This window comes from Melopsittacus undulatus, chromosome 2 (genome assembly GCF_012275295.1).
Source record: "Melopsittacus undulatus isolate bMelUnd1 chromosome 2, bMelUnd1.mat.Z, whole genome shotgun sequence".
Taxonomy (NCBI): Eukaryota; Metazoa; Chordata; class Aves; order Psittaciformes; family Psittaculidae; genus Melopsittacus; species Melopsittacus undulatus.
The window spans coordinates 75,215,549-75,239,206 of NC_047528.1; the positions used below are offsets into that span (position 1 = coordinate 75,215,549).

Below are 23,658 nucleotides of genomic sequence, written 5' to 3' on the forward strand. Positions count from 1 at the left end.
ATGAAAGCAGATCCCAGGGAAAAAAGTACTCAAAAATTTCGAAGTCCAGCTTTATTAAATAAGAATGGGAATAGTTTCATCAGACATACCTTTAGCATGGCCTGCCTTTTAATACTGCTCCTGTCAGTAGGAGGCATTTCCTTTTGATGATACTGAGATCTTGTTTTCCTTTTGTTGGGACATGTTGTAAATCTGATCCAAAACAAGATGACTCTGCAAGTGGCAGTTCCAGTCTGATTGCATCTCCCTTATGATCAGAGGCATGTGATGACTGCTAGAGCACATGGGTGTATTTCCAGTGCTCTTTCTGGACACCTGTCATTGCCTATCCCTCTTGATGATGTGGGAACCTCTCTAAATACACATAAACAATTTATGCTCTTTTCATTTTAGTTATATTTTGCCCTGTCCTGATGATGGTTTGTAAAAGCACATATATATATATTTATACCAGCTGCTTCAGACCTTTTTTCCTGTGATCTTGTTTAAACAGTCGAGTTGACATTAGCCTGAATTCCTACAGGAAAAAAAAAATACAGTGTCTGACTGCTCTTTTTAAATAGTGCACTTTGGGCTTTGGTTAGTTTCTTCCGTGGCATATGTATATTTTTAAATGTCTCTCACTTCAAGTGAAGCTGCCTTACAATCAGGATTTTGTTTACATGGGGAGCATGTAATGTGGAGCATGCGATGTGGAGCGCAGGGAGACTACTGCCTTTAATAAATAACTCTGACCTGCAAACAGCTATGTAAAGGCATTTTAAAGTGGAGTGATTCAGAGCATTATTACAAATACAAATAAAAATATTGTCCTTTTGCAGTGGAACAGCACTGCTTCTTTTAAATCATAGAATCACAGAATGGTTTGGGTTGGAAGGACCTAACGCTCACCTAATTCCAACACCCTGCCACGGGTAGGGACACCTTCCACTAGAACAGGTTGCTCAAAGCTCTGTCCAGCCTGGTCTCGAACACTGCCAGGGATGTGGCATCCACAGCTTCTCTGGGCAACCTGTGCCCGTGCCTCACCATCCTCATAGGGAAGAACTTCCTTGTATCTGAACCTGCTCTCTCCGAGTGTAAAGCCAGACGTTACAGACTGGCGGGCAGTGAGAGGTACTCACAGCCTTTCCACCGATACATGTACCGGGGCGCACTGCTCCCGTTACCGGCCCCGCCAGGACCAAGCCTGGCCTTGCCCGCAGCTCCACGTCAGTCAGGACCCTCCGAGGCAGCAACAGATCCGCGCAGGGACCCGGGCGCACAGCAGCTCCGCCGGGAGGCGGAGCCAAGCCCTCACGTGATCTCCCGCCCCCTGCCTGCTCCGCCATGTTGTTTCTTCCTTCAGCAGCGCCCGGTGGTGGAGTCTGGGCTCGGGATTGGCGGTACTCTCCTTGCGGGCAGGTACCGGTCTCTCCGACCCATGTCCCATCTCTTCTCCTCGGCGGGTGGGCAGTAGCCGCTGGCTCTGGGGCTGGTGCCTCGGGAAAGGCGGTCCGTGCCGGTGGCATTCCCCTCGCCCACCGCTGCGAGGTGAGGGGGTCGGGCTCCCACTTCCTGAGGTAGCGGTGGGGGACAGCGGTCCGGAGCTGACCGGGGTTTCCTTATTTCCTGACTCCCAGCGCTCCCTTCTCCGCTCACTGAGCTCTGCCGGCTGCAGTCTCGAGGGAGAAGAAGGGAAGCCCTAGCTGTCCCTCATCCCCCAGTCACCCCTCTGCGGAGCGGCCCTGGCCGGGGCAGCGCTGAGAGAAGGCCCCGCCGGTGCGGGCGGAGGGGGAGCGTGGTGTGATTGGGGATCCCGTGACTCCGGGGCAGGCGGGAGCTCCGCGGGGAGGTGGCTCCTGCCGGGCCATTCCCAGCGGCGCGCTGTCAGTGTCCGGCTCCGCCGCGCTTCCCCAGAGCACGTAAAGGTTTGATCTGCGAGGGTGAATCTTGGTTTAGTATCTGTCTCCTCAGCACCTTCCGGGCTGAAAAAAACCCAGTCGATGCCTTTACCGCCCCTTTTTCTTGCCGTCTGCTGAAGAAGGACTTTGTTTTTCCGAGGGGACTCTGAGCAATGAGTTTCTAGTTCTTTTTTCGAGCCAGTGACGCGATTCAGCTCTTCACTCCAACGGCCGGTTGCTGTTCTAATCCTGGCAGGTGGCTATGCAAAAATTATGTGGGGGTGGCTGAAGGGCCGAAAGAGTTAGGATGAGGTAGTTGAATCGCTTAGGTTTGAGTGGGTAATGAGCAGTTTTCAGTGTGTATTTATTCCATGTTAAACGTAACTTGTGCAATATAATTGGATAACAGAATACTGCAAGAGAGCTAGTTTTAAAATCCTATACCGGTGGCTCTCCTAGAAAGGTTACATGTAATTAGACACATGGAGAGAACTTAATTTTACTAAGTTGGATAGCCAAGTAGGGAACTCCTTGGCTAAATCTTGTTTTGGAATTAAAATATTTGTCTGTAAATAGCTGTCATGCAGTCTGCTGCCCTGAATGTTGTTTTCCTTCTTGTCCACAATAATTTACAGCCTTACTAAATAAGCATGCGGTTTCTATTTGCCTTTAAAGTGTTGTACAACACTGAAGTTGTTGGTGCTTGCTTTTTCTTAGAGCAAGGGTGGTAGTGTGTGGCTGTCTCTTGCACGGGATATTTCTGTGACTTTTTAGTAGCTTATAGAGGTAACAAGCTGCAGTGGCAGACTGGAGCAAGAAGTGTTTCTCAGATGTACCCAAAATAAATCCACATTTTTTTTAACTTGCAGTTTTGTTTCTAGAGAAACCTGACCAAAGGATGGTACAGCTACATCTGTGTTTCAGGTTAAACATGAAACTAATAATGATCTGTTGTTTTTTTCTGCTGTCTTTCAGGTTGATTGGAGCTCTGTTTGTTGTCTTAACTTTAGTAAAGTATTTTCTGTTAAGCTAAAAATAGGAAGTGTGTAGTAAGAAAAACCCCTACTGGTCCCTGTTTTGAGTGCTCAAACAAGGAATAATTTTCTTTAAATTGAAAATACAGGGAGGGGGAATAAATTGCGGAGGGTCACACAAGGTATTTAGATTTCAAGTTGTATTTTATTTTGTGTAATATAGTAATAAATTATGAGAAGTAGATCTTTCAGCTCCTTAGGATTGGAACTTTACATAAATGTTTCACAATGAATAAACATTTTCGGGGGGGGGGGGGGGAGCTTGTAAGAATTAATCAACGTTTTTTTGATGCTGTACTTTCTCCTTAGTGTCTTGTTTTTGTTTTCATTCTCTATGGAGCAGATGGTATGTTGGCCTGGTACAGTGTAGCCCACTTAATCCCTTAGGGATGGTCTTTGATCATAGTTACATTGAGACAAATATGAATGTACAATGTAGCTTGACCAGGAGGCTGGTATTGCTCAGGTTCCCCTGGAGGGAAAGAGAAATTAATGCAAGGAAGAAGGATGAGCACATATGAGCAGAAATAGTTGCTTGATATGTTATTGAAAGAGTAGAAATGGTAACAGATAAGTAGGTTGCAGGGTGTCAGTTAACTCATTAATTGTTAGAAATGTTACACCAAGAGCAGCAGCACCTAAGAATGATTTGAAGTTGGCTGAAAGTAATAGACTGTTTAAGTTGGGAGATGCTCAACTGTGAGCTGCTGAGCAATGTCAACTCTGATTAAATCAGGATAAGTAACAGTTTGATTATTCTACTTGAGTGTGGGGAACAAGATGGAAAAGGAAGACCAGGTCCCTGCAGGACTAAACTAGGAGAGATATACATTTAGGTATTTCTCCTGACAGGATTTGCTTATTGAGTTTGTGGCTAGTTAAAAAAAAAACCAACAAAATGATTCTGGCAGTAGATATTGGGATGATTTAACGATTCAGGAGTTATATGGACCTAAGGATTCCTTCCTTTGGCTGCTGCTTTCATGGTCCTGAGTCGTGCCAGGCAACTGTTTGAACTAGAATCCTGAACTACATAGGAGATAAAAATAACCTCATAGAGAAACACCCAAATACAACTTTTCGGTATGCAAATGATTGGCAACAACTGTATGTCAGTTCAGTGTTCATATTACAAATTACTGTGAATAAACTCATGATATTCTGGTGTTAGATGAAGTGTGTTGAGGCTGCTTACAACTGGAAGCAATTTTCAGATACCCTGTCATCAAATTATTGAAGACCTATCCAATAGAAAACACAAACTATCTTTACAGTGCAATAGTGAAATCATATATAGAGAAAGGCAGGGTTGCAAGAAGATTAGGATCTCAGTAGGTTGAGCTGTATGATTGAAGGGCTTTCAGGCTTCTGCCAGAAGTAGGCAGCTGAAAAGCAGCCATCAGTAAAGGGCTGTTCCAGAACCATGTCTCTTATGCCAGTACCCTGTGGAGGCAAAGGTCAGTTTGGAGGCTGACCAATGTCTGAGCTTGTAATGCATTAAATATTACTAAGTATACAGCATCTTGACTTCATATCTATGTGTTTCCCTTTGAATTGAGAGCAAAAATCTTCCAAGGTCAGACAAGCTTGTGGCCTCATAACACTGAAAAAAATGTTCTTGTGCTATTGGATGAGCAATGTAACTACTCCAGTGACTGAGAGCTGAGAGATGTAAGTGTTCCTCAGACAGTAAGCATAGTGTTGAAAACTGTTTTATGTAGTTCTGTATTCTGCCCCTTCTGCTGCACTCTGATAGTTCTTGGGACTTCTTTAGACATTTTGCAGAGAAGCAATTTATATAATGTTTTTGATGGGCCCCTGCATCTAACAAACGATGGGAAACTTTTTTTTTCCCCAAGCTGTCCTGGTAATTGTCATATGTTTTGTTAGTGTGAAGAAAAAGAACTACTAATGACAGTAAATTTAAATTGTTATTGAAAGGCAAGTGTTCTTGTCAGACAGAATACTTGGAAGTGTTGGTGTGTGTTTTAAAACTAGTAAGATCTGATACCTGTGGTTTAGCAAAAGAAAATGGCTTAGCAAAGAAGATTGTGAATAAGCTTCCAAGCTGAAATGGATGTATCATATTTGTGTAAATTTGAGAATAGGAGGTTGTGAAATATGGTCAGTGTTATGCTAGTTATGGAACTGCTAATTCTACCTGTCATTGACTTTGAGAGTGTGTTTTTCTTAAGTCAAAGATGGCTCTTCTTTTTAAGAAGGCTTGGGAAAACATTAGGTTGTAAATAGACTTGGGTCTGTCTTACTTGAGATTCTTTTTTAAATTATTATTATTATTATTTTCTTCCCCAAGTCAAATGAGTGCTCCTTAACAATTTCAGCTAAGGACAGCGTACTGCATATCTTCAAGGAAAGCTTTGGGTTTAGTCTTGATTTTATGTTGTAGGTGGTTCATGGGTGACCACAGGATGAAAATGGTGACTAAAATGAATTTTCTTGCCTGTTTCTAAGTTTGAAAGTAGGTACCAGTGAAGAAACAATAGTTGGAATTTTGAAGTATCCTTTACATCATTTTTCTCAAGAATACTGAGAGAATTCAGTGATGCTGTTGCAACACATCCAGGTTTTGGTGTTTTTTGTTAAAAAAAAAAAGAGGAGATAGAGGTGAGATAAATATAACTATTTACAATTAACTTGGTTTGCTTAATAGTTTAAGTGGAGCTGTGGCTTGCTGACATCATAGGTAGAATCAATTACGTGTTGGCTAACACTATTTTCCACAAACAAGACTGGAATTCTTCAGCCTTCAGTACTCTTGTATAAGCAGGTCCCCCTTAATCTATTAAATTATTTTTATAAAAAAAAAAGACAGATTCCTAGATTTAGTATGTGTTGCTGCTGTGGATTTTTTTAGACCAAGAGTCTCATTTTCTTTGAGTGCTGCCCAGTACATAATGTTAAAAGAGGTAATTGCACTCTAAAAAGGCACCTACGGGGTTGACAGTCTTGGAATTAAGAAAACCTAGATAGATGGATTGGGCACGGCAGTAGTGTTTATCTAAGCTTTGCAGAGCTGGAAATCAAAGATTTTGGAATGCAGTAATTTTTTTTGAAGTTGCTTTGCATGCTGGTGTTGGTCTTGCCAGCAAATGTTTGAACTGATAATGGAAATGTTTCAGATGTGAAATTCAGTTCACTGCTCAGAAGGGAGATTCTGGGAGACAACAGTTCAATTATGTTTTGTATTATGGTATATGATTTTATTAAAAATGGTATTTAGTAGAAACAATTCCCTGCTTTTAACTGGAATAATTAATAATAATTGGTGGTCTAATAGCTTGAGTCCTTGTAAGTCAGTGGAGGTAATTCAGAAATGGTTATCAAAATGGACCAGAATGAGGCTGCTTTTTGTTTATTTGCTCTTTATTTGAATATTGAAATGATAAAGGAACATGAGGGGAAAATCTTCTCTTTACAGACTTTTCTGTGTACTAGGTTGAGACCACTTTTACATTAAACTAATTGTGCAGCACAGTAAGAAATAACTGGAACAAATTGTTTCCTCTAATTAGAATCATAGAATAGTTAGGCTTAGAAAGGACCTTAAGATCATCAAGTTCAAACCCCTCTGCAATGGGCAGAGACACCTCACACTAAACCATGTAACCCAAGGCTCTGTTTAGCCTGGGCTTGAATACTGGAAGGGATGGTGCATTCACAGCTTCCCTGGGCAACCCATTCCAGTGCCTCAGCACCTTTACAGTAAAGAACTTCCTCCTTATATCCAGTCTAAACTCCTCCTGTTTAAGTTTGAACCCATTACCCCTTGTCGTATCACTACAGTCCCTTATGAAAAGTCCCTCCCCAGCATCCTTGTAGGCCTCCTTCAGATACTGGAAAGCTGTTACGCGGTCTCCATGCAGCCTTCTCTTCTTCAGCCTGAACAGCCCCAGTTTTTTCAGCCTGTCTTCATATGGGAGGTGCTCCAACCCCTTGATTGTTCTAGTGGCCCTCTTCTGGACTTGTTCCAACGGTTCTGTGTCCTTTTTATGTTGAGGACACCAGAACTGTAAAATTTTGTGGTGTCTTACAGTTCCTGATGATTAAAACAATCACATGCCCATTGGGAATGAAGTTTTTGTTTTGTTTTTGGCTATTGAATGATGATTTAAAAGGAACAATTATGGCAATAAATCTTCAGAAAGACAGTAACAGATGTTGACTGCTCTTTCAGGAGTATTAACAAAAGGCATATTATACAGATAAGTTCAAAGTATATAATAGGGGAAATAACATTACTTCTCCCAGTGTCTTAATTTTGTCATTATTTTATTTAAAAAATGATAAATTCCTTTTAAAAAATTGATTTAAAGATGTGGAGATAAAATGCAGCAGCCTACTGTGCTGACAACTGTTGCCATGGTTTGGCAGATAATCTAAATCACATATTCAGTGGGGCTGCAGAGAAGTCCCTTATATAGTAAAAAATCCTATAAAGTCTTTGCTGCTTTCAAACGAAAATGGGTCTTAATGCCTATAACATGCTTATAAGCATTCATTTAAATGACTGAATGTATGTCCTATTTATTTATTTTTTTTATTAAAACCTTCATAAAAACCAAAGCTGGCAGCTATGCATGGCAGCTGCTACTGTGGAAGCTGAATGTCCTGAAAATGAGTTGCCTGTAGCATCACATTGAGATACTTGCTTATCAGTCCTGGGAAGACTGTTTTTATCATCTCTGCATAGAATGATCATTTTGGCTCTAGTTGAAAAGACACTTAATGGTTTGTGGCCTGTCTGTGATTGTCTGCTGGGTGAAAGTGTTTTTATGGTCATCAGTCTCCTAGACCTCACTGCAGTGGCCCACAGGTTCTGGATGCATAAAAGTACTAGATACTGTTAACAGACTTTCCTTTTATTGTGTTTAAATCTGACTTCATGGAAAACTTCGTAATAACTGTAGTTCTTCAGAGTGTAGAAGCTAAAGAAAGAAGTACACAGTACTAATCAGAACTACTAAATCAGTCATTTATTCACAGTATGTCTTTCAGGGAGCTTATGGTTTCACTGGGACAGGAGAGAAAAAAAAGAAAATAATTGTAACTTGTTCCCTGCATCGAAGTGGAAAGAATAGGAAGACACTCAGTACCCTCTGTTCTCATGAATGCATTATTTATCAAGGATATGTTCCTATCTAATGGCTTAGCTCAGATAACTTACTTGTTAACCAATAGTGGGAATTAAGGGGATAAATGAAGATGCTGGGCCATTTTAAACAGCATGAACCTGGAACTCATATGCATGTAGTCCAGTGACTAAGAAGGCTTTTCACATATATAACAACGTATGTATTTGTATCATGTGCCACACCAATTATCCCGTAGCTCTGTGAAAGATTCCTAGAATGGTTTGGATTGGAAGGGACCTTAAAGCTCATCTAGTTCCACTGCCCCTGCCACAGAGCAACCCAAAGCCCTGTCCAAGCTGGCCTTGAACACTTCCAGGGATGGCACAGCCACAGCTTCTCTGGGAAACCTGTTCCAGTGTTTCGCCACCCTCACAGAAAAGAACTTCTTCCTTATATCTCATCTAAATCTTCCCTCTTTCAGTTTAAAGCCACCCCTCTGATCCTTGTCCTATCCCTACATGAACAATCCACCTGTAGCTCTTAAGCAGTTTTAACATCATTGTAATACAAGCCTATACAAAATTAGTTATAAACATTTTTAATTGCACAGTCAGAATAAATAAAATTACTTGCTTTGAACAAATTTTCAATGGAAGCAGCCACTGTCCCTTGTATTTTGAAATGCCTCTGTGTTGAGGCTTCAGCTCTTCTCAGACTATAATTTCTTCTGTCTTACTGTAGGTTATGTCTAACAAATAAACATTCAAAGATGCAAAGCTAGAGATGAAAAAATTCTTGAAATTTGTTTCTTATCTTGGCCTTGATTCTAAAGCAGCACAGCGTCATATGACTCTCATGCCAGCTTATATCAGGTATTAATTCCACAGCCATACTCTGTGGGTGATGTATATGCCAGTAATGCTAATTACAACTAGTAAGACTGCATTCCTTCTTTCAGAGAAGGGGATGGACTTAGGCAACTTATGACCCATTTCCATTTTAAATAGATGTTATTTTCAGAGAAGCCTGTTCTGACTGAATAACTTTGAGGTCTTTCAGTACTGGGCAGGTATAGGAACAGCAGGTCTCATACAGAAACATAATTTTGGGCTCTTAAAACTGAAATTGTACCCCCAAGCATTTAAAATACTTTACACTTTTTACTTTCTTATTAGATGATACTGCTGTAATAATGACCAAGCTTGGGCTGGTACAAAACACTACTGAGGTAGTTACTTTATTCTTAAAGGACTTTTTTAATGGTACTGGTTTGTTTGTTGTTGTTTTTTGTTTGTTTTTTCTTTTTGTGTTTTTTTTTTTAAAGAAGTTTGTCAGTAATAAATATAAAATTAACAAACTGTCAGCGTAGTCTTGGCCTCAGTGCTTGGCAACATGAGTACCATTTGAAGTAGCAACAGTGGATTTGCTTCTGCAGTAGTTGTAATAGTATTCCTTTCCTCGTGGCTGTTCTGCAAGGATTGAACTGTAAAATACTGAATGTTTATGTACAGGTACCTCCTCACCTGACTTTTAAAATAAAATCACAGCATTTGCATTCGTTCTGTACGTGACTGTGCTCCTTGGGAGTTGATTTAAAACTCCTTGTCTGGTTGCAATTTTGGGTGAAGTGCAGCAGTTATTCCCAAACAAGAGATAGTGTCCTGCTTTATTCCTAAAGCTTCCTCTTCACTTTTGTGTGTTAAAAATTACTTTGCTAATTAAATATGTCACTTAAGTGATTAGTTTAAGGCATGTGCATTATAAAATTTTCTCATGCTCATAAAATTTTCTTTCATGCTTTCTTCATGGATCTTTTTCAGTGAACATAAATGAATCATTGCACTTGCTGCATGTGATGCAGTACCCCTTGTGCACATTGAAGGGTTTGGGAGTTTTAGGTGTTTGAAATGACAGACCAGTAACTGGTGCTGTGGACTGCCCATGACTGCCACGCAGATTGCAGTCTGTGCAAGAGACACCTCTTAAACACAAGGTGGTTTATGAGTATCTACACATGTATAGCATAGTCCTCCTGCTTTTGTACATGAAACTTGATGTTGGTGGACATTCACACTTTCTAGATATTCATGTGCGTAAAATTTTCTGCTTATAACTCTTTCATTTTTAATGGTTTTCTTAATCTTTACAGGTCTAGGACACCAGGAGAATATATTCCTGTAACAATGGCAGCAAAATCATCACTCCTTAAAGTAATACTGCTAGGAGATGGTGGAGTTGGGAAGAGTTCCCTTATGAACCGATACGTCACCAACAAGTTTGATGCACAGCTGTTTCATACAATAGGTGTGGAATTCTTAAATAAAGAGTTGGAAGTCGATGGACATTTTGTTACAATGCAGATATGGGACACAGCAGGTCAGGAACGTTTTAGGAGCTTGCGGACTCCTTTCTATAGAGGTTCTGACTGTTGCCTTCTAACCTTCAGTGTGGATGACTCTCAGAGCTTCCAAAACTTAAGCAACTGGAAGAAAGAATTCATTTATTATGCAGATGTCAAGGAGCCTGAAAGTTTTCCATTTGTGATACTGGGTAACAAAATTGATATTGATGAAAGGCAAGTGTCAACAGAAGAAGCCCAAGACTGGTGCAGGAATAATGGCAACCATCCATATTTTGAAACCAGTGCAAAAGATGCTACTAATGTTGCAGCAGCCTTTGAAGAAGCCGTTAGAAGAGTTCTAGCCTCTGAAGATAGATCAGACCACTTTATTCAAACGGATACAGTAAACCTTCATCGGAAACCGAAACCCAGTTCATCTTGTTGCTGACTTAAATAATTTTTTTTGGCCAAATTACTTTTGACTAGCTTGCTCTATGGAAGGATGGGGAAGGTGTAGTAGATAAAATAACAAACGGGTTCCACTCTATGTTAAAATTGTAATATTCTGCTGCTTTCTTGGGGGAGCAAAAGAAAAGTTTCCATTCATGAGTGACCCATTATTGAATTAGTGACACTTTCTGTTTAGGAAGGTGTCAAGTAAAAACATTAATGTAAGAATGTAATTTGCCAACTTTATTCAAGCGATAAATACTTTGAATATAATTAAAACTTGAAAGTTCTAGAAGCACTACTTTGGAGAAACTGTTCTGGAATTCATGCACAAAGATACTTTTATATGTGTATATTTTTATGAAATCGGCATTCCGTTATTGTTTCACTAGAAGTCAAGTTTCTTAACTATGCTAGATATTAAACTTCAGTCTCACTACATTCCTTTTGCTGTGAGTGGTACTTCATCTTTAATATGTTTATTGTAAGTTAATATAAATTACCTTCCGTTTTCTCTAATTGCCTAATGTTGCTATAATTTGTATAGATTTCTAAGTAGGAAGTAAATTTCCTACATATTTAATATCCATTTTCTTTTAATTTTCTATTCTAATGCTGTACTAATTTGCCCAGCAGCTTAATGCAAGAGACTGATGATTTTTTTATGTTAATACATGTATTTGCCTTAAGTCCCACTCTAGCATGTTTCTGATCAATAAGGTGAAAAATCAAGAGTAACTGAAGTATAATCATTTTTAGTTATGAAGAAGATACACTTTATTCAGTCAGCTTTAATAGCACGTGAACAGATCCACATTATGACGAGTTTGTAGGAAAACTTTTCGTAAACAGCCTTAAAGTTCCAAACTTCTTGTTAGTTTTAACATGAGCTATGAATGTGTTTACTAGTAATCTCTGCACTGTGAAACTAAGGATTGGCAATACGTAGAAAACTCAGGAAGCTTTTGACTTACGGTATATTGTGACAGCTTTCAGCCCTAATACAAGTAAATACCTACAGCTAGTGTTATTTTTTGAATATGGACTTATACAGACTTACACATTTAAGACGATGCGTTTTATATTACTGTACTCGTTATACAGTGATTAACAGAAGCAAATTCTATATTTAATGGACAGTCTTTCTGCAGTGATGCAGATGACACCACAGAAAGTGCATTTGAAGTTCTGCATTGCAGTTAAGTGGTAGAATATGAGTTGTTGAATGTCAGCTCTTGGAGTACCCACTGTCCTTGTAATAGCAAACTTGATAGTATACTATTACTTCAAATGTATAATTTGACTGCTAACCAGCATGTGCATACTTGCATCGTGGACTTCAAAAGGAAGTCTGTGGCCTATGGAAACAGGCCATGTTATTCACTAAGCTACACAGACTCTGTTTTCTGTACAGTAAGGTTTTTTGCTCCTATAGAAAAACCTTTCTTGAGAGTACAGTAACACCAAAAGTTTTCTCTTAACGTATCTCTTCAGTCTGTACCAGGTGTAATTGTATGGAAGTAAAGCTTACAAAACAAACCCTGCTTGTTGCTCTTAATACACTTTTCTGTATTGTATTCTTTCTTGAACCTTTCCAGGACAACTTTACTCCATAGACCTGCTGCTCCTGCTTAAAATCACTTGAAAGTGGTACCTTTTTACCTTTTGTACATTCCTAACTCTCATTCATTCTTGCAGTCCTGCACATACAGCAACAGAACTGTTGTAAGCTTCAGTCACCTAACAGCTAAATACAGGGTGAGCTGCTACTTCTGTTATATTTCTAGTGAATGAATAAAAAGATCTGTGAAGAAAATAAATTCCTCTTAAGATTAAGCCAGGAGCAAAAAGCTTTAAAGATTAAGATTGCTTGCATTGGGAACTACTAAGTTAGTGATATGAAATTGTTGTAGAACTACTACATTACTACTAAAAACTTCCTTTAATGATCATTTTGGCAGAGGTTAAAGTTGAAACAAACCAGGAGATTAAGCTGCCATGACTAGAGTACTACAGATATGACTGAGATTGCTAAAAGAAAACAGTTAAGGATGAGAACCACTGTAGTCTTTCTTGTGCCTAACTGTCCATCTATTTCCCCATCTGTCTTCTTTTCATGTAACGTCACGGTTACCAAGCCTCTACCTGAGAAGCAGGTTTAATAAAGTTAAATAAAACTTAATCGAAGTGTATTACTTGTGCCTGGGAGCTGCCGTACAACTGTACACTAATCACAAAAGTGGCTAGTAAAGGTGGGAGGAGTTACATGCTATAATAAATATGACAGTATGAGAATTATTTTTGAGGTCAGGATTTGGGCTTAGAGGGAGGCTGTGGAGTACTTGAAAGTAGCAGAAGTCCTATGACAAGCAGATGTAGATGGTGGGTAAAAAAAAACCCAAAAAAACAACAGTGCTCAATTTTTGTACCTTGTGTAAACTTTGGTATACATCATTCAATATGGAGGTAAGGTAGGTGCTTGTGGCTTGTAATTCAATTCACTGATTCATTTCAAATACTAACATACCACAAGCATTAGGAGGTCCTGTTAGCAATATTTAGAGTTCTGTGGAGTGACCAGGCATGCTGTGTAGTATGCATCTAAAGTTACAGATGTCCTTCACAATGAGAAGCAAAAATGTACTGTCATGGCAAATGGATGGGATTGATGAAAGCTGCACTTGTTAGAACAGACAGCAGAATGAGAAAGGGCAGAAGCAGCTAGCTAGGACAGCTAATGGCTCGTGTTGAAGCAAAGTATACAGATATTTAGCGTGCGACTGCTGCGAGAACCAGGCTACTTGCTTTGACAGGTCTGTGCACCTCCAACGGATCTTACTTTAAGTCAAGTCATAGGACAGGTTACCTAAATGGTAACATAACCTTGCAGAAAGGTGAGAATGAGTTGCATCTCCACCCTAGTTTACTTAAGGCTGGTTCATGTTCTTAGGTTATGCTAATATTCTCATTTCCTTATGTGTGATTTTTGTACTGATAATTCCATTCCCTTTAACTTACAAGCCTTTTTGTGGCCTTTATTACATAATACAGGTTATCTGCTGCTTTCTCATACTGCAAGATATTTTATTTTTATTTGTAAGGCTCTGAGGTGGGGCAGGAACATAATACTTGTGCAAGGGAGGCCTGTCTCCTGCCTTGTTCATAGAGGAACCGTTCATTGTCTGATGTACTAGAACTTAATCTTTTAGACTTAGAGCAGATTTGTGACTGTAGCTGATCACAACTTTCACCTGTTACAAATCAAAGTATAAACAAGTATTCCCTCATACCACAGGGAAATCACAGCTACCTAGCCAAGGTTCCTCAGAGTTCTGAGACAATGTTCTTCAACAAATTTTATAATGATTGATGTAATGAGTTCAGACAAGTCTCCCTTTCCTGGCCAGTAATAGTCTGTCTTTATAAAGCCTAGAAGGAACTGTGAGACTGCATTTCCCATTTACAATTTCTATATACAGAAAAAAAGAGGGAAAACATACAGGGGGCATAAAACCAGGCACCACTTGTTTATCTACCTTCAGAGATCAGGCAAGAGAGAAAATGCTGTTATATTACATAACTTGCTACTGTATGATGGTAGAAAAGAATACAATTGTCAAAAATCCCTAGTTTCCAAAACTGGTAGAAACTTCTAGCACTAATCCTTCATCTCTGCCAAAACTCTTCTTAACTGCCACATATGATTATTTAGCTGAAGCATTTCCTCAGTGAATCTTCAGTGCTGGTATTTTTCCAACCACCCTGCTACTGGGGATAAGGCAGAAAACAGCATAATGGCTCCAGCTTACTTTCTTATCGCACGAATGAGAACACCTCAATTGTGTTTCTATTGCTCTCATGTGTACAGCAAGAAACTCCATACCAGTTGATTTATACAAGATTACATGACATTATCAAAATGTCAATATATTTTTGTACAATACACTTTTTATGAAATAATACTGCAAAGACAAGTATTCCCATCTTCACCTGCCACTCCACCAGTAAGGTAGTCTTACCATGATCATTTAGTCTTCTGTTAGATCATTTCAAGTATACCAAACAGGCATCCATTCTGCATCATTACGTGTTTTATTTAAGGTATATTGCACCTTTTTATTGTATCCTTGTAGCGTACAGTGTAGCAGTAAGTGTAAATTACAAAGAAATGATTGGCTGTATGTTTAAAGCAGATACACGTGGCCCCTTTACACAAGACTATGCAAAATGTAATTTAATTCTTAGAACAGCATACCACTTCCTTTGAGAATTACTTAGACATTTCAAAGAGAAGTCCAAGAAGACAGCTTACACAGCTTCACTGCAAAAGAAAACAGGCTACTTAAAAGACTGAAACCAACCAAGATATTAGGTACATATATGCCAAACGGTATGTTTAAAAATTACTGTTTTGGAATGATGGTGAGTTTTGCAGAAGAGTCCCTAACCACATTGTACAATGGAAGAATAGCCAGACAAGCCAAATAATGCCTTTCTGAAACATCAACAAATGAGATTCATGGTTCAAAGATCCTACTCTTAATATATTTTCTTTTCAGCACTGGCAGAGAAAATGGAAAGATGTGGGTTTAAACATTTAAATTTAATTTTCTTCCATATGTGAATTAGGATTAAAGACAGGCCAGACATGGGTGTTCTGGGCTACTTCAGTCACTTCACTTGATCCAATGCTGCAGCTAAACATGCATCACTAATGTAAACATTTAGTAAGTTTGAAGCTTTCAGTTTTAAGCTCTAGAACATTAGAGGTTTTTTCCCAAATTGAAATATTGAAGACAGAGCTTTGCTGATACACCCTCTTTTTATTAAACACTTTATAATACATGCATTACACATTACAATATAAACATGGACCTAATTTAATACCACAAAGAGTAAGGTTAATCTGATTAGTCTGCAGAGTATGTTCTCTAGCAAACGTCTGCAAGTAGAAAAGTGTATAACAAAATTAACCCCTTAGGCCAAACAGTCAAGAATTCCCTTTTTTTTATTTATTTGTATTAAATTGCATGGCTGGAGATGTTTTTTTTGCGTTTAGACCTGATTCCCTCCTACTGCATATAAGAGGCTTACATTTTGCATATGCACTGGCATCCACATGTCTCTGTACCTATTCTATAGCACATAAAAGGAAACTTAAGTTACACATGTTTTAACCAGAGAAGGTTGGCTGTTCTGATTTCTACTGGCAACAGCAACAAAAAAGCTTCTTCAGCATCCAGTTTGTCAGTCTTCAGAAGATGAATATCAAACATGCTGAGAAATAACCAGAACTACAAATAATTGGGTAAGTATGGAAAAAGCACTCACTCAGGAAATTCATTTATTCAGCTTAACAAATGTTTCTTCCCAAGGAACTGTACTTTCCTTTCAAAGGCACTGGATCGAATAGGAGAATTAAGTTCATAAAATGGATTCATTGCAAACTGAGGAAAAAAGAAAAAGTCATCAATAAGCATAATGCCCAGCACTAGCAAATGTTACTTCAGATGACAGCTACTATTAGCTTTCAGCCCATTTAAAGCCACTGGAGAGCAGGGAGCTAGTGTACAGTTACTTGCTTTCCAGGCCCTTGCATTCACCCCATGTACATGCACATGCACAACCATCCCTTATAGCAGCTCCTAAGAGCAAATCCATCATGACTCCGGTGGAAATTTCTAGTTTTGAAATTAGTGTCAGTTGAGAGCTCAGAGGAGGCCAAGATGGCAATTCTTCCAATGGATTCTCGTGATTGCCCCATCTAGTGGGAGTACCTCCAGGCTGAGAGAATATGGGCCACTTGTTCTGAGAGCAAAGCACTTTGACCAGGCTTCGGTGCAATAGCTCTGTGCTTTCCCTGTTCCCATGAATGACACACTACTGTCCCAAAATCACTGGACTAACTTGAACCCTAAGTTCTGAAGAAGCACAATTTATAACAATTCAGAAAAATCTGTTCTGTATAATAGAAAATACAGCCTTTATATCACGTTATCAGCTCTGTCTCATGTGGACTGCATGGGTTCTTCTCCACTTACACTGGCCCCCATGAGAAAATATGCTGATACAGGCATGCTTGAGCATCTACAGCAGAACACACCTAGAAGTACTGCCGTGAAACCATAGGAAGTGGGTTCTTACCTTTATATATAAGTCATACACGTCATTAAAGAAGTTCTTAATTCCATCTTCTTGCCTTACATCATGAAGCATTATAAATCTCATATGTAAAGCAATTAAGAAAAATTTATCTTTCACAAAGAAGAGAGACATTTAACATATCCTGAGATTAGCATTTACACCTAATTCTGCATACACTTAAAATGTTTAGCTGTACATAGCAGTGATTCTATAGGAGGAAGCATTTTAAAGTAACTGAAGCAGTGAAATTTAGAAAGCATTACCTTTCTGTTTAAAAACTCGCCTATTTGAAAATAATCACCTCTCTAGTCACGATTATTCTTTTTAAAGCTACACAGTTGTGAATGGGGATGACACTCTCAGCAGCATTGCCATATACCCCTGAAGTTAAAATGACATTCAACATTACTTGCCATGTATAACAAATGTTTCACAACAAATACTTCTAGAATTACCTGTATATGAGATCAAGCCTTGACGCTGCATTGTCAAGATAGGTGTGAGGGACACCAAGCATGTTTATCCCTCTTTCTCCTGTCTAGCACTATTCAAGGGCTGTAAACAGAGAATCATGAAAGCTTGCTCCAAGTCATACCTCTTTCCTCTGTTCCAGGTAAGCTCCACATTTCATTAGGCTGTTTCAGCTCTCAAAAGGAAAAATCCACCTTTTCAAATGGTCCCAGTTTTAAACACTTGTGCCTATTTAATTTATCTTGAAGGTGGTGACTCTCTCTAACAGTGATAAGCAGCCAGTGAAATCTGTTCCAAACTCATTTTATCTAACTTGTCCCTTTCTGGCAAAAGGATTTACCTATACAAATATATGGAAATAGAAGAAGGAAGGATATGTCCAGCTGTGACAAAAGCCGAAACAAACCATTCATTAAACTTGTCCACAGTCTTCAGGTACATGTTGTTAGAAAGCCACATGTTCTCATCTACTAGGTCAAGAGCAGCATGGGCAATGAACTGGTTGAGATGGCGATGATCATCCTAATGTATTTCCAGAAGACAGAGGATTAGTAATTCAGTGAAAAGAGTGAAATATAATCAGTAGTTTGCTCAAGTTGCTAAACAACTAGTCATATATACACCATTGTTTTCTGTTACATATATGCCGTGCTGTAAGTGAAACTAGTACCTACTGTCATGATACTTAGTTTCAAGAGGAAAAAAAAGTCATAAAAGGTCATCACAAAACTAGCCATGAGAGTAGTTAAAACCAATAAAGCCTGTACTTATGCCTCAGGAATGAATTCAAGCATGAATTCTTTTGTTTACCAATGAGCAATCTCTGACTGTAAACTTATTCCACAACAGAGGCCCTCATAAAAGTTGTCTTCTCTGCTTTCCTATCACCTGGTTTTGTGAAATTTACAGCAATTTAGTATTTTTTCACCATAAGGTCTCTGTTAAATTTGGCAGAAGTTGAGCAATTCAATGCTACAATGTTAAAATGTGTAAATGTTGTGTGTTAAAACACTGTAAAATACTACAATGTGTAAAAGTTGGGGGACAGATGAGGAAAGCAGAGAAATACAGAGGACAGATACACTGATAAAATTATCACCTAAAGATTCTAGGTTTTAAGGTTATTTGCCTAGAAACACAGGATTGCTTTATTCTTTTGGGATTTTTATTTTTCCTAAGAGCTAGCTCAGAAAGGATTCCTGCAACTTGTATTAAATGTATGCTTGCAGATGTAAATTGCACCTCTTCCTATAATAAACATGAATGGTCTTCATAAGACTGATCACAATGTTTGGCCCCAACACTGCAAGACTTGTGCAGGCAAAGAGCCATTTACTTTGCAGATGAACTACAACACCAGAGGACACCTGTGAAGAAGAAATGTGGGACTAAACCATACTGTAAGCTTGTATTAGACTGGAAACATAAGTGGTCTTGTACTGTTTCTCAGCAAATATGACTAATAAGGATGAGCAAAATATAAGATGATTTATAGCATAAAAAAATAAAGGACTAGATAGAGCTTTCAAACATATGTTCCTCACTTTACCTTATAACTATTTACAGAGGCCTTAGAGAATAACACAAGCATTAAATAACAGCTATTACAAAAGCTCTACACCCTAATAGCAATGACCAAGCATGGCTAGCACTTATATTCTTCACCATACAGCACCAAATCTTTAAGGAAACCACATTTTATGAAGAACTAGCATGACCTGACAAAGAAGTTTTAAGACACTCCAGAATGCCAGAGTTCTACTCCCTATGACAAAGTTTCTGTTTAAAAAACAGAAAACAGTACACACTAATAACACTTTAAACTAAATGCTAGCCATGCTTCTAACGCAGCTTAAAATTATAAAAGAAAAAACATCATAATCACAGCATAGGAGTATCACAGGGGAAAAAACACACCTTGGACTCCACTTTTCCAGGAGGCAGAAATTCCATTTCAAATATGGGATTATCATGATGACCAACTATCACAAAGTAGTAACTTCCAGACATTCTCCAAAGTAATGCCCTTTACAAGAAAAAGACAGACATGCTGATGAGTCTACAGACAAACTCTTAATCCACGTGACAGTGCTCTTAAAAAATAAGCCAACTTGCTTTCTATTAATAATTACCATAGGCTAAAAAGAGATGAACATTTTCCTAGGTATGTCCATTTATATTCAAATAGGGGAAAAAAACATCCTTATGAAGTGAAACATCTCGTGGAAGTGAACCTAAGTTACTACTGCCTAAAAAATGTGTACTCTACCACTAACCCTAACCCAACTCAACCCTAACCCTAACTCTGGCATCCCTCCCCATGACTTGGACAGCAAGGAACCCGTGAAGTAATGCGGTGCATCTACCTCTGGAGACTCACCTCGCCTGTCTCTCCCTCAGGGGCCCTACAAACAGGCGGTGGAAAGAAGAAGAGTGAGATGATGGCAGAGTCCCATAGCCCGGCTCCATAGAAGCACAGACTGGTTGGGCTGACAGGGACCTTAAAGCTCATCCAGTTCCAACCCCCTCTCACATGCAGAGCCACCTCCCACTAGATCAGGTTGCTCAAGGCCCCCAACCTGGCCTTTCAGTCCCCATCTCCGGAGTTGCACCCGCCGCCACGTTCCAGCACGCTGAGGCCCGCTCGGGGCTGCCTTCCCCAGGGGAAGGGCCAGGTGCCGCAGGAGCTGCCCGCGGAACCAGCGGGGAAGGGCGGGAAAGAGAAAGGGAGAACGGAGCGGGGGACAAGGGTTGTCTACGCCCGCAGGAGCCCACCGCCTACCCTGCGATGATCTGTCTCCAACGGCTCCCAACTGCCTCCCGGAAACGCTCTTTCAGCATCCGGCGCGCCCGTGACGCCTCAGCGTCCGCCGGCAGCCCTCACGCGGTAGGAGCTCGTGGGTCGCCGTGTGCTGCTTGCCCCGCTCCCAGAGCGCGGTGGCACCGGCTGCCGGCGCTCCTCAGGCAGGAACCGGAGGGTCGAGGCGCAGCGCACGGGCCGGAACCGGCCGCTCTCCCCTTGGGTAGGGGGAGGCTGCTCGGCAAAGCCTGGCCCTGCTGGAGGGAGAGGTCGGGCAGTGGGGGCACTCGCTGGCCGTGGATCGAGCTGGGAGTCAACAATGCGGCTTATTGTTTATTTCCTTGTTTCTGTTTGCTGATATTGTAGGGCAGGATGGCTTCGGTTGAAAAGGAGACGCTGTCCCAGGATGAACTCCGGAAAAGGCTCTATCAGACCTTTAAGAACCGAGGTGTACTGGACACACTTAAGGTGTGCTTTATTCTCAGCAGGTGCTGCCTGTGATTCCCTGTACTGCTTAACATTGAAAGCAGTAAAAGTCATGCTAAATAAATGCGTTTCACTCTCTTCCCAAATGTATTCTTTTTCTCACAGCCTAGTATGTGTTTAGCTTTCTTTCGGGGGGGGGGGGGGGAGGGGTAGTCTGAGTCTTTTTCAGGGGGGTTAAAGGTCTGTATCAGGTCTTTGAATTTTCATGCTTGATGAAAAAAGTCAAGCAAGGAAGAGAGAAGTAAATGAAAATACAGGATTGAAAAGGATTTCATAGGGCACAGAGTCTATTATCTACTGTAAGTAAGCATGCCATAGGAATTATTCTCCTAAAATACTACAGTTCTGTTTTAAAACTATTGAGTCATAGAGTCATTTGAGCTGATTTCTTCCTGTCTGCTTATTTAGGAGAATATCTTAGAGTATGGTTGTGCTCAAGAATGAAGCTTTGTTCTGGTTTGTAGCCTGGGTTTATTTATGGTTGCTCTGGCCTTTATGTTGTGCTGAAAGTGTCTTTCAGTTTACATAGCTCTTACTCTTCCTGGTGATTTATAGGCACCAGTCACACCTTTTCTTCAGGCTTCTGTTCTACAGTGCTAAGCAAATCGAGGGGCAGTGGTCTCATTGCTGGTTACCCCAGCAGTCGTCTGCATCACTTTGAAGTTTTTCACCCTTGTTTTAAAGGAATTAGATTGTGATTGTTATGAGCTTTCCAGGCAGAGTTTAAAATTACGTTATTTTTTTTCTTATTTTTGTGAGTCTGTGGATGGCTGCATAGATCTCTTCTTGAAGCATGTTGTATTTAGAGTTAGTCGTTATTTGATTGTTACAACTGCATCTTGCTTTTTCAAAACAAGAAGTCCCTTGTGTTACAGCAGAAATTTGTATCAGGCTTTAAATGCTGAAATATATTTCATGCAATTTCAGTTTTTTGCTAGTCTTTAAAAATCATCTGACTGCCTTTTTTTTCTGAAGTCTTGATCTTTCTGTACTTTTGTACACATCTTTATGTCACCTGCAAAATTTTTAGCTCCTGCTTTTTATGTCAAATTCCTTAATGTTAAAAAAAATCTATATTTTAAGACTGCCATTGATAATCTTATGGCCAACAATTGTGTTTTTCAGGGCAGCTTGTTTTTCCCTCAGTGATTTCTATACAAAGCTTGCAGTTCTTGAACCATTTCGTGTCTTATTTGACTTAACTAATAGTCTGTAAGGTGGCAAGCTATTAAAGTCTGTTTTCCTGCTTAATTTTCCTTGTTTAGAAGAGTATACAGTTTTAGTTTTTCTGAGCTGAAGGATTAATACGGTTATGGATTCTTACTGATTTCTTACGGATTCAGGTTGCCCAGGGGGGTTGTGGAGTCTCCTACATTGAAGATATTCAAGGCCCGCCTGGACAAGTTCCTGTGTGATGTACTCTAGGTTACCCTGCTCTTGCAGGGGGGTTGGACTAGGTGATCTTTCGAGGTCCCTTCCAACCCCTGGAATTCTTTGATTCTTATGGTTTACATCTTCTAATGAGAATGCTCTCAAATTTCTTGTGATCTTACCTGTCTGTCTCTGCTTGTAAGAGGCAGAGTGAATCTGGAGCTGTAGGTATGCTGAATCACCAACATGTAAATAACTGATTTCTGCCTTCCTTTCCCATAGGAGGGATGGTGATTTAGCCCTGTGTTTTCCACCTGTGCTTTGTCATGAGATGTGTGAGATGTTGCTGGTCTCTGTTGTTTTTGAGACAATATCATCTCTATCTAAGTTGACTGAAACTGGACAAGTTCAGAAATTAATAAGGAAAGCATTTTTTTTCCAGTTGTCTTAATTTCTGTTGTCAGCCTAATTTCTGTAGAAAGCCATGCTAAAATATCAGGCTGGTCTGATGATTTAGATTTCTTAAGTTTTGGTAAGTATTTTGTTCTGTTTTTGTAAGACACTACTTTAATCATCTTTGTCACTGTTGCATACCTGCTGGCGAAAGCTTAAAACGCTGTTTCTGTTGTAATTTTCTAGTACACTATAAACAATTTCTGTGATTATATAATAAAAATCATACATCTTTTTGTAGGAGGGAGACTTTCTGATTCCTTATTACTTTTTTTGTTGTATTGTAATTTTATAGAACACAAATAATGAACAGAAAATGCTATTTAATTATTATTAGTGCCTGTAGGGTTTTTAAACTAGTACTCTTGCTTCCCTGTAAAATCTGTGTTAAAGACATTGAATTTCCTGTTTATTTTCCCATCTGGTTTTGTGATGGTGTTGGCAGCTTCTCAGTATGAGACTCAGAATAGGACTAGTGAGTTTTCCAAGTACACCTGAAGTTGAGCCCACATCAGGCAGGCTTTATTTAAGCCAGTGAGAAGGAGAACAGGAAGGCAGTGATCTAAAACTGAAGCTGGGGGTACTAGAGTGGAGGTTATGTGAGTTCTTGACAGAACAAGACTTCTTTTCAGTTCTGCATTTGGTACATTGTGAGGGAAAGTCAAACTTCACTGTAGCCACCATTGTAATGTTTCGAAGAAAGGCAAAGTGCCCCAAGCACTATTCTGCATTTTGTCAATGCTGGTCTGGCCATTTCTGGTACATAGGTTGTAATGTAACTTGTAATATGAGACTCACTGTGAATTTTGAAAAGCAAAAACTCATTAACTAACATGTAAACTGAGATTATAATGTCTTTTCTGTATCAGACACAGCTCCGAAACCAGCTAATCCATGAACTGATGCACCCAATTTTAAGTGGAGAACTTCAGCCACAAGCTGTTCCAAGTGAAGGGAGTTCACTTTTGATCACAGCTTCTAACAGTCTGGTAGCAGATCATCTACAAAGATGTGGCTATGAGTATTCACTTTCTGTTTTCTTCCCAGAAAGTGGTTTAGAAAAGAAGAAGGTAGGTTCAGTAATTTACCTCTTTTAAGACTTCTGTGAGCTTTGTGTTCTGGGGGTTGTCAT

The 23,658-nt window shown here is 39.7% G+C and overlaps 3 protein-coding genes across 10 annotated transcripts in view; 2 read left to right on the plus strand and 1 right to left on the minus strand.

Annotated features, from left to right (window-relative positions):
• Positions 1-1,324: 1,324 nt before the first annotated feature.
• RAB9A (RAB9A, member RAS oncogene family) lies at positions 1,325-11,242 on the plus strand. Of its 3 annotated transcripts, none has more exons than XM_031051088.1 (2): positions 1,325-1,400; positions 10,160-11,242. In XM_031051088.1, exons 1-2 carry the CDS (start codon positions 1,330-1,332, stop codon positions 10,797-10,799), a joined length of 711 nt encoding a protein of 236 aa, XP_030906948.1. In that variant the 5' UTR covers positions 1,325-1,329; the 3' UTR covers positions 10,800-11,242. The 3 variants fall into 3 exon arrangements, with proteins under 3 accessions (XP_030906948.1, XP_005151499.1, XP_030906949.1); XM_005151442.2 differs by having other exon boundaries at positions 1,329-1,404; XM_031051089.1 differs by lacking the exon at positions 1,325-1,400 and adding an exon at positions 1,411-1,533.
• A 3,632-nt stretch (positions 11,243-14,874) lies between these two features.
• Positions 14,875-20,277, minus strand: TRAPPC2 (trafficking protein particle complex subunit 2). 2 transcript variants are annotated; one of them, XM_031051203.2, is made up of 6 exons: positions 20,199-20,277; positions 19,334-19,442; positions 17,794-17,938; positions 16,946-17,031; positions 16,133-16,248; positions 14,875-15,122 (listed from the first exon to the last, which is right to left on the minus strand). In XM_031051203.2, exons 1-5 carry the CDS (start codon positions 20,255-20,257, stop codon positions 16,150-16,152), a joined length of 498 nt encoding a protein of 165 aa, XP_030907063.1. In that variant the 5' UTR covers positions 20,258-20,277; the 3' UTR covers positions 14,875-15,122; positions 16,133-16,149. The 2 variants fall into 2 exon arrangements, with proteins under 2 accessions (XP_030907063.1, XP_005151501.1); XM_005151444.3 differs by lacking the exon at positions 20,199-20,277 and adding an exon at positions 19,797-19,815.
• Positions 20,254-23,658, plus strand: part of OFD1 (OFD1 centriole and centriolar satellite protein) — a 32,447-nt gene continuing 29,042 nt past the window's right edge. For 3 of the 5 annotated variants that reach the window (XM_005151445.4, XM_031051200.2, XM_031051201.2), the window contains exons 1-3: positions 20,280-20,439; positions 20,583-20,684; positions 23,396-23,596. In XM_005151445.4, the coding sequence (XP_005151502.2) occupies positions 20,589-20,684; positions 23,396-23,596 (297 nt within the window). In that variant the 5' untranslated portion in view covers positions 20,280-20,439; positions 20,583-20,588. Of the gene's footprint in view, positions 20,486-20,582; positions 20,685-23,395; positions 23,597-23,658 lie in introns of all 5 variants that reach the window. The other 2 variants (XM_031051199.2, XM_031051198.2) reach the window with 2 other exon arrangements.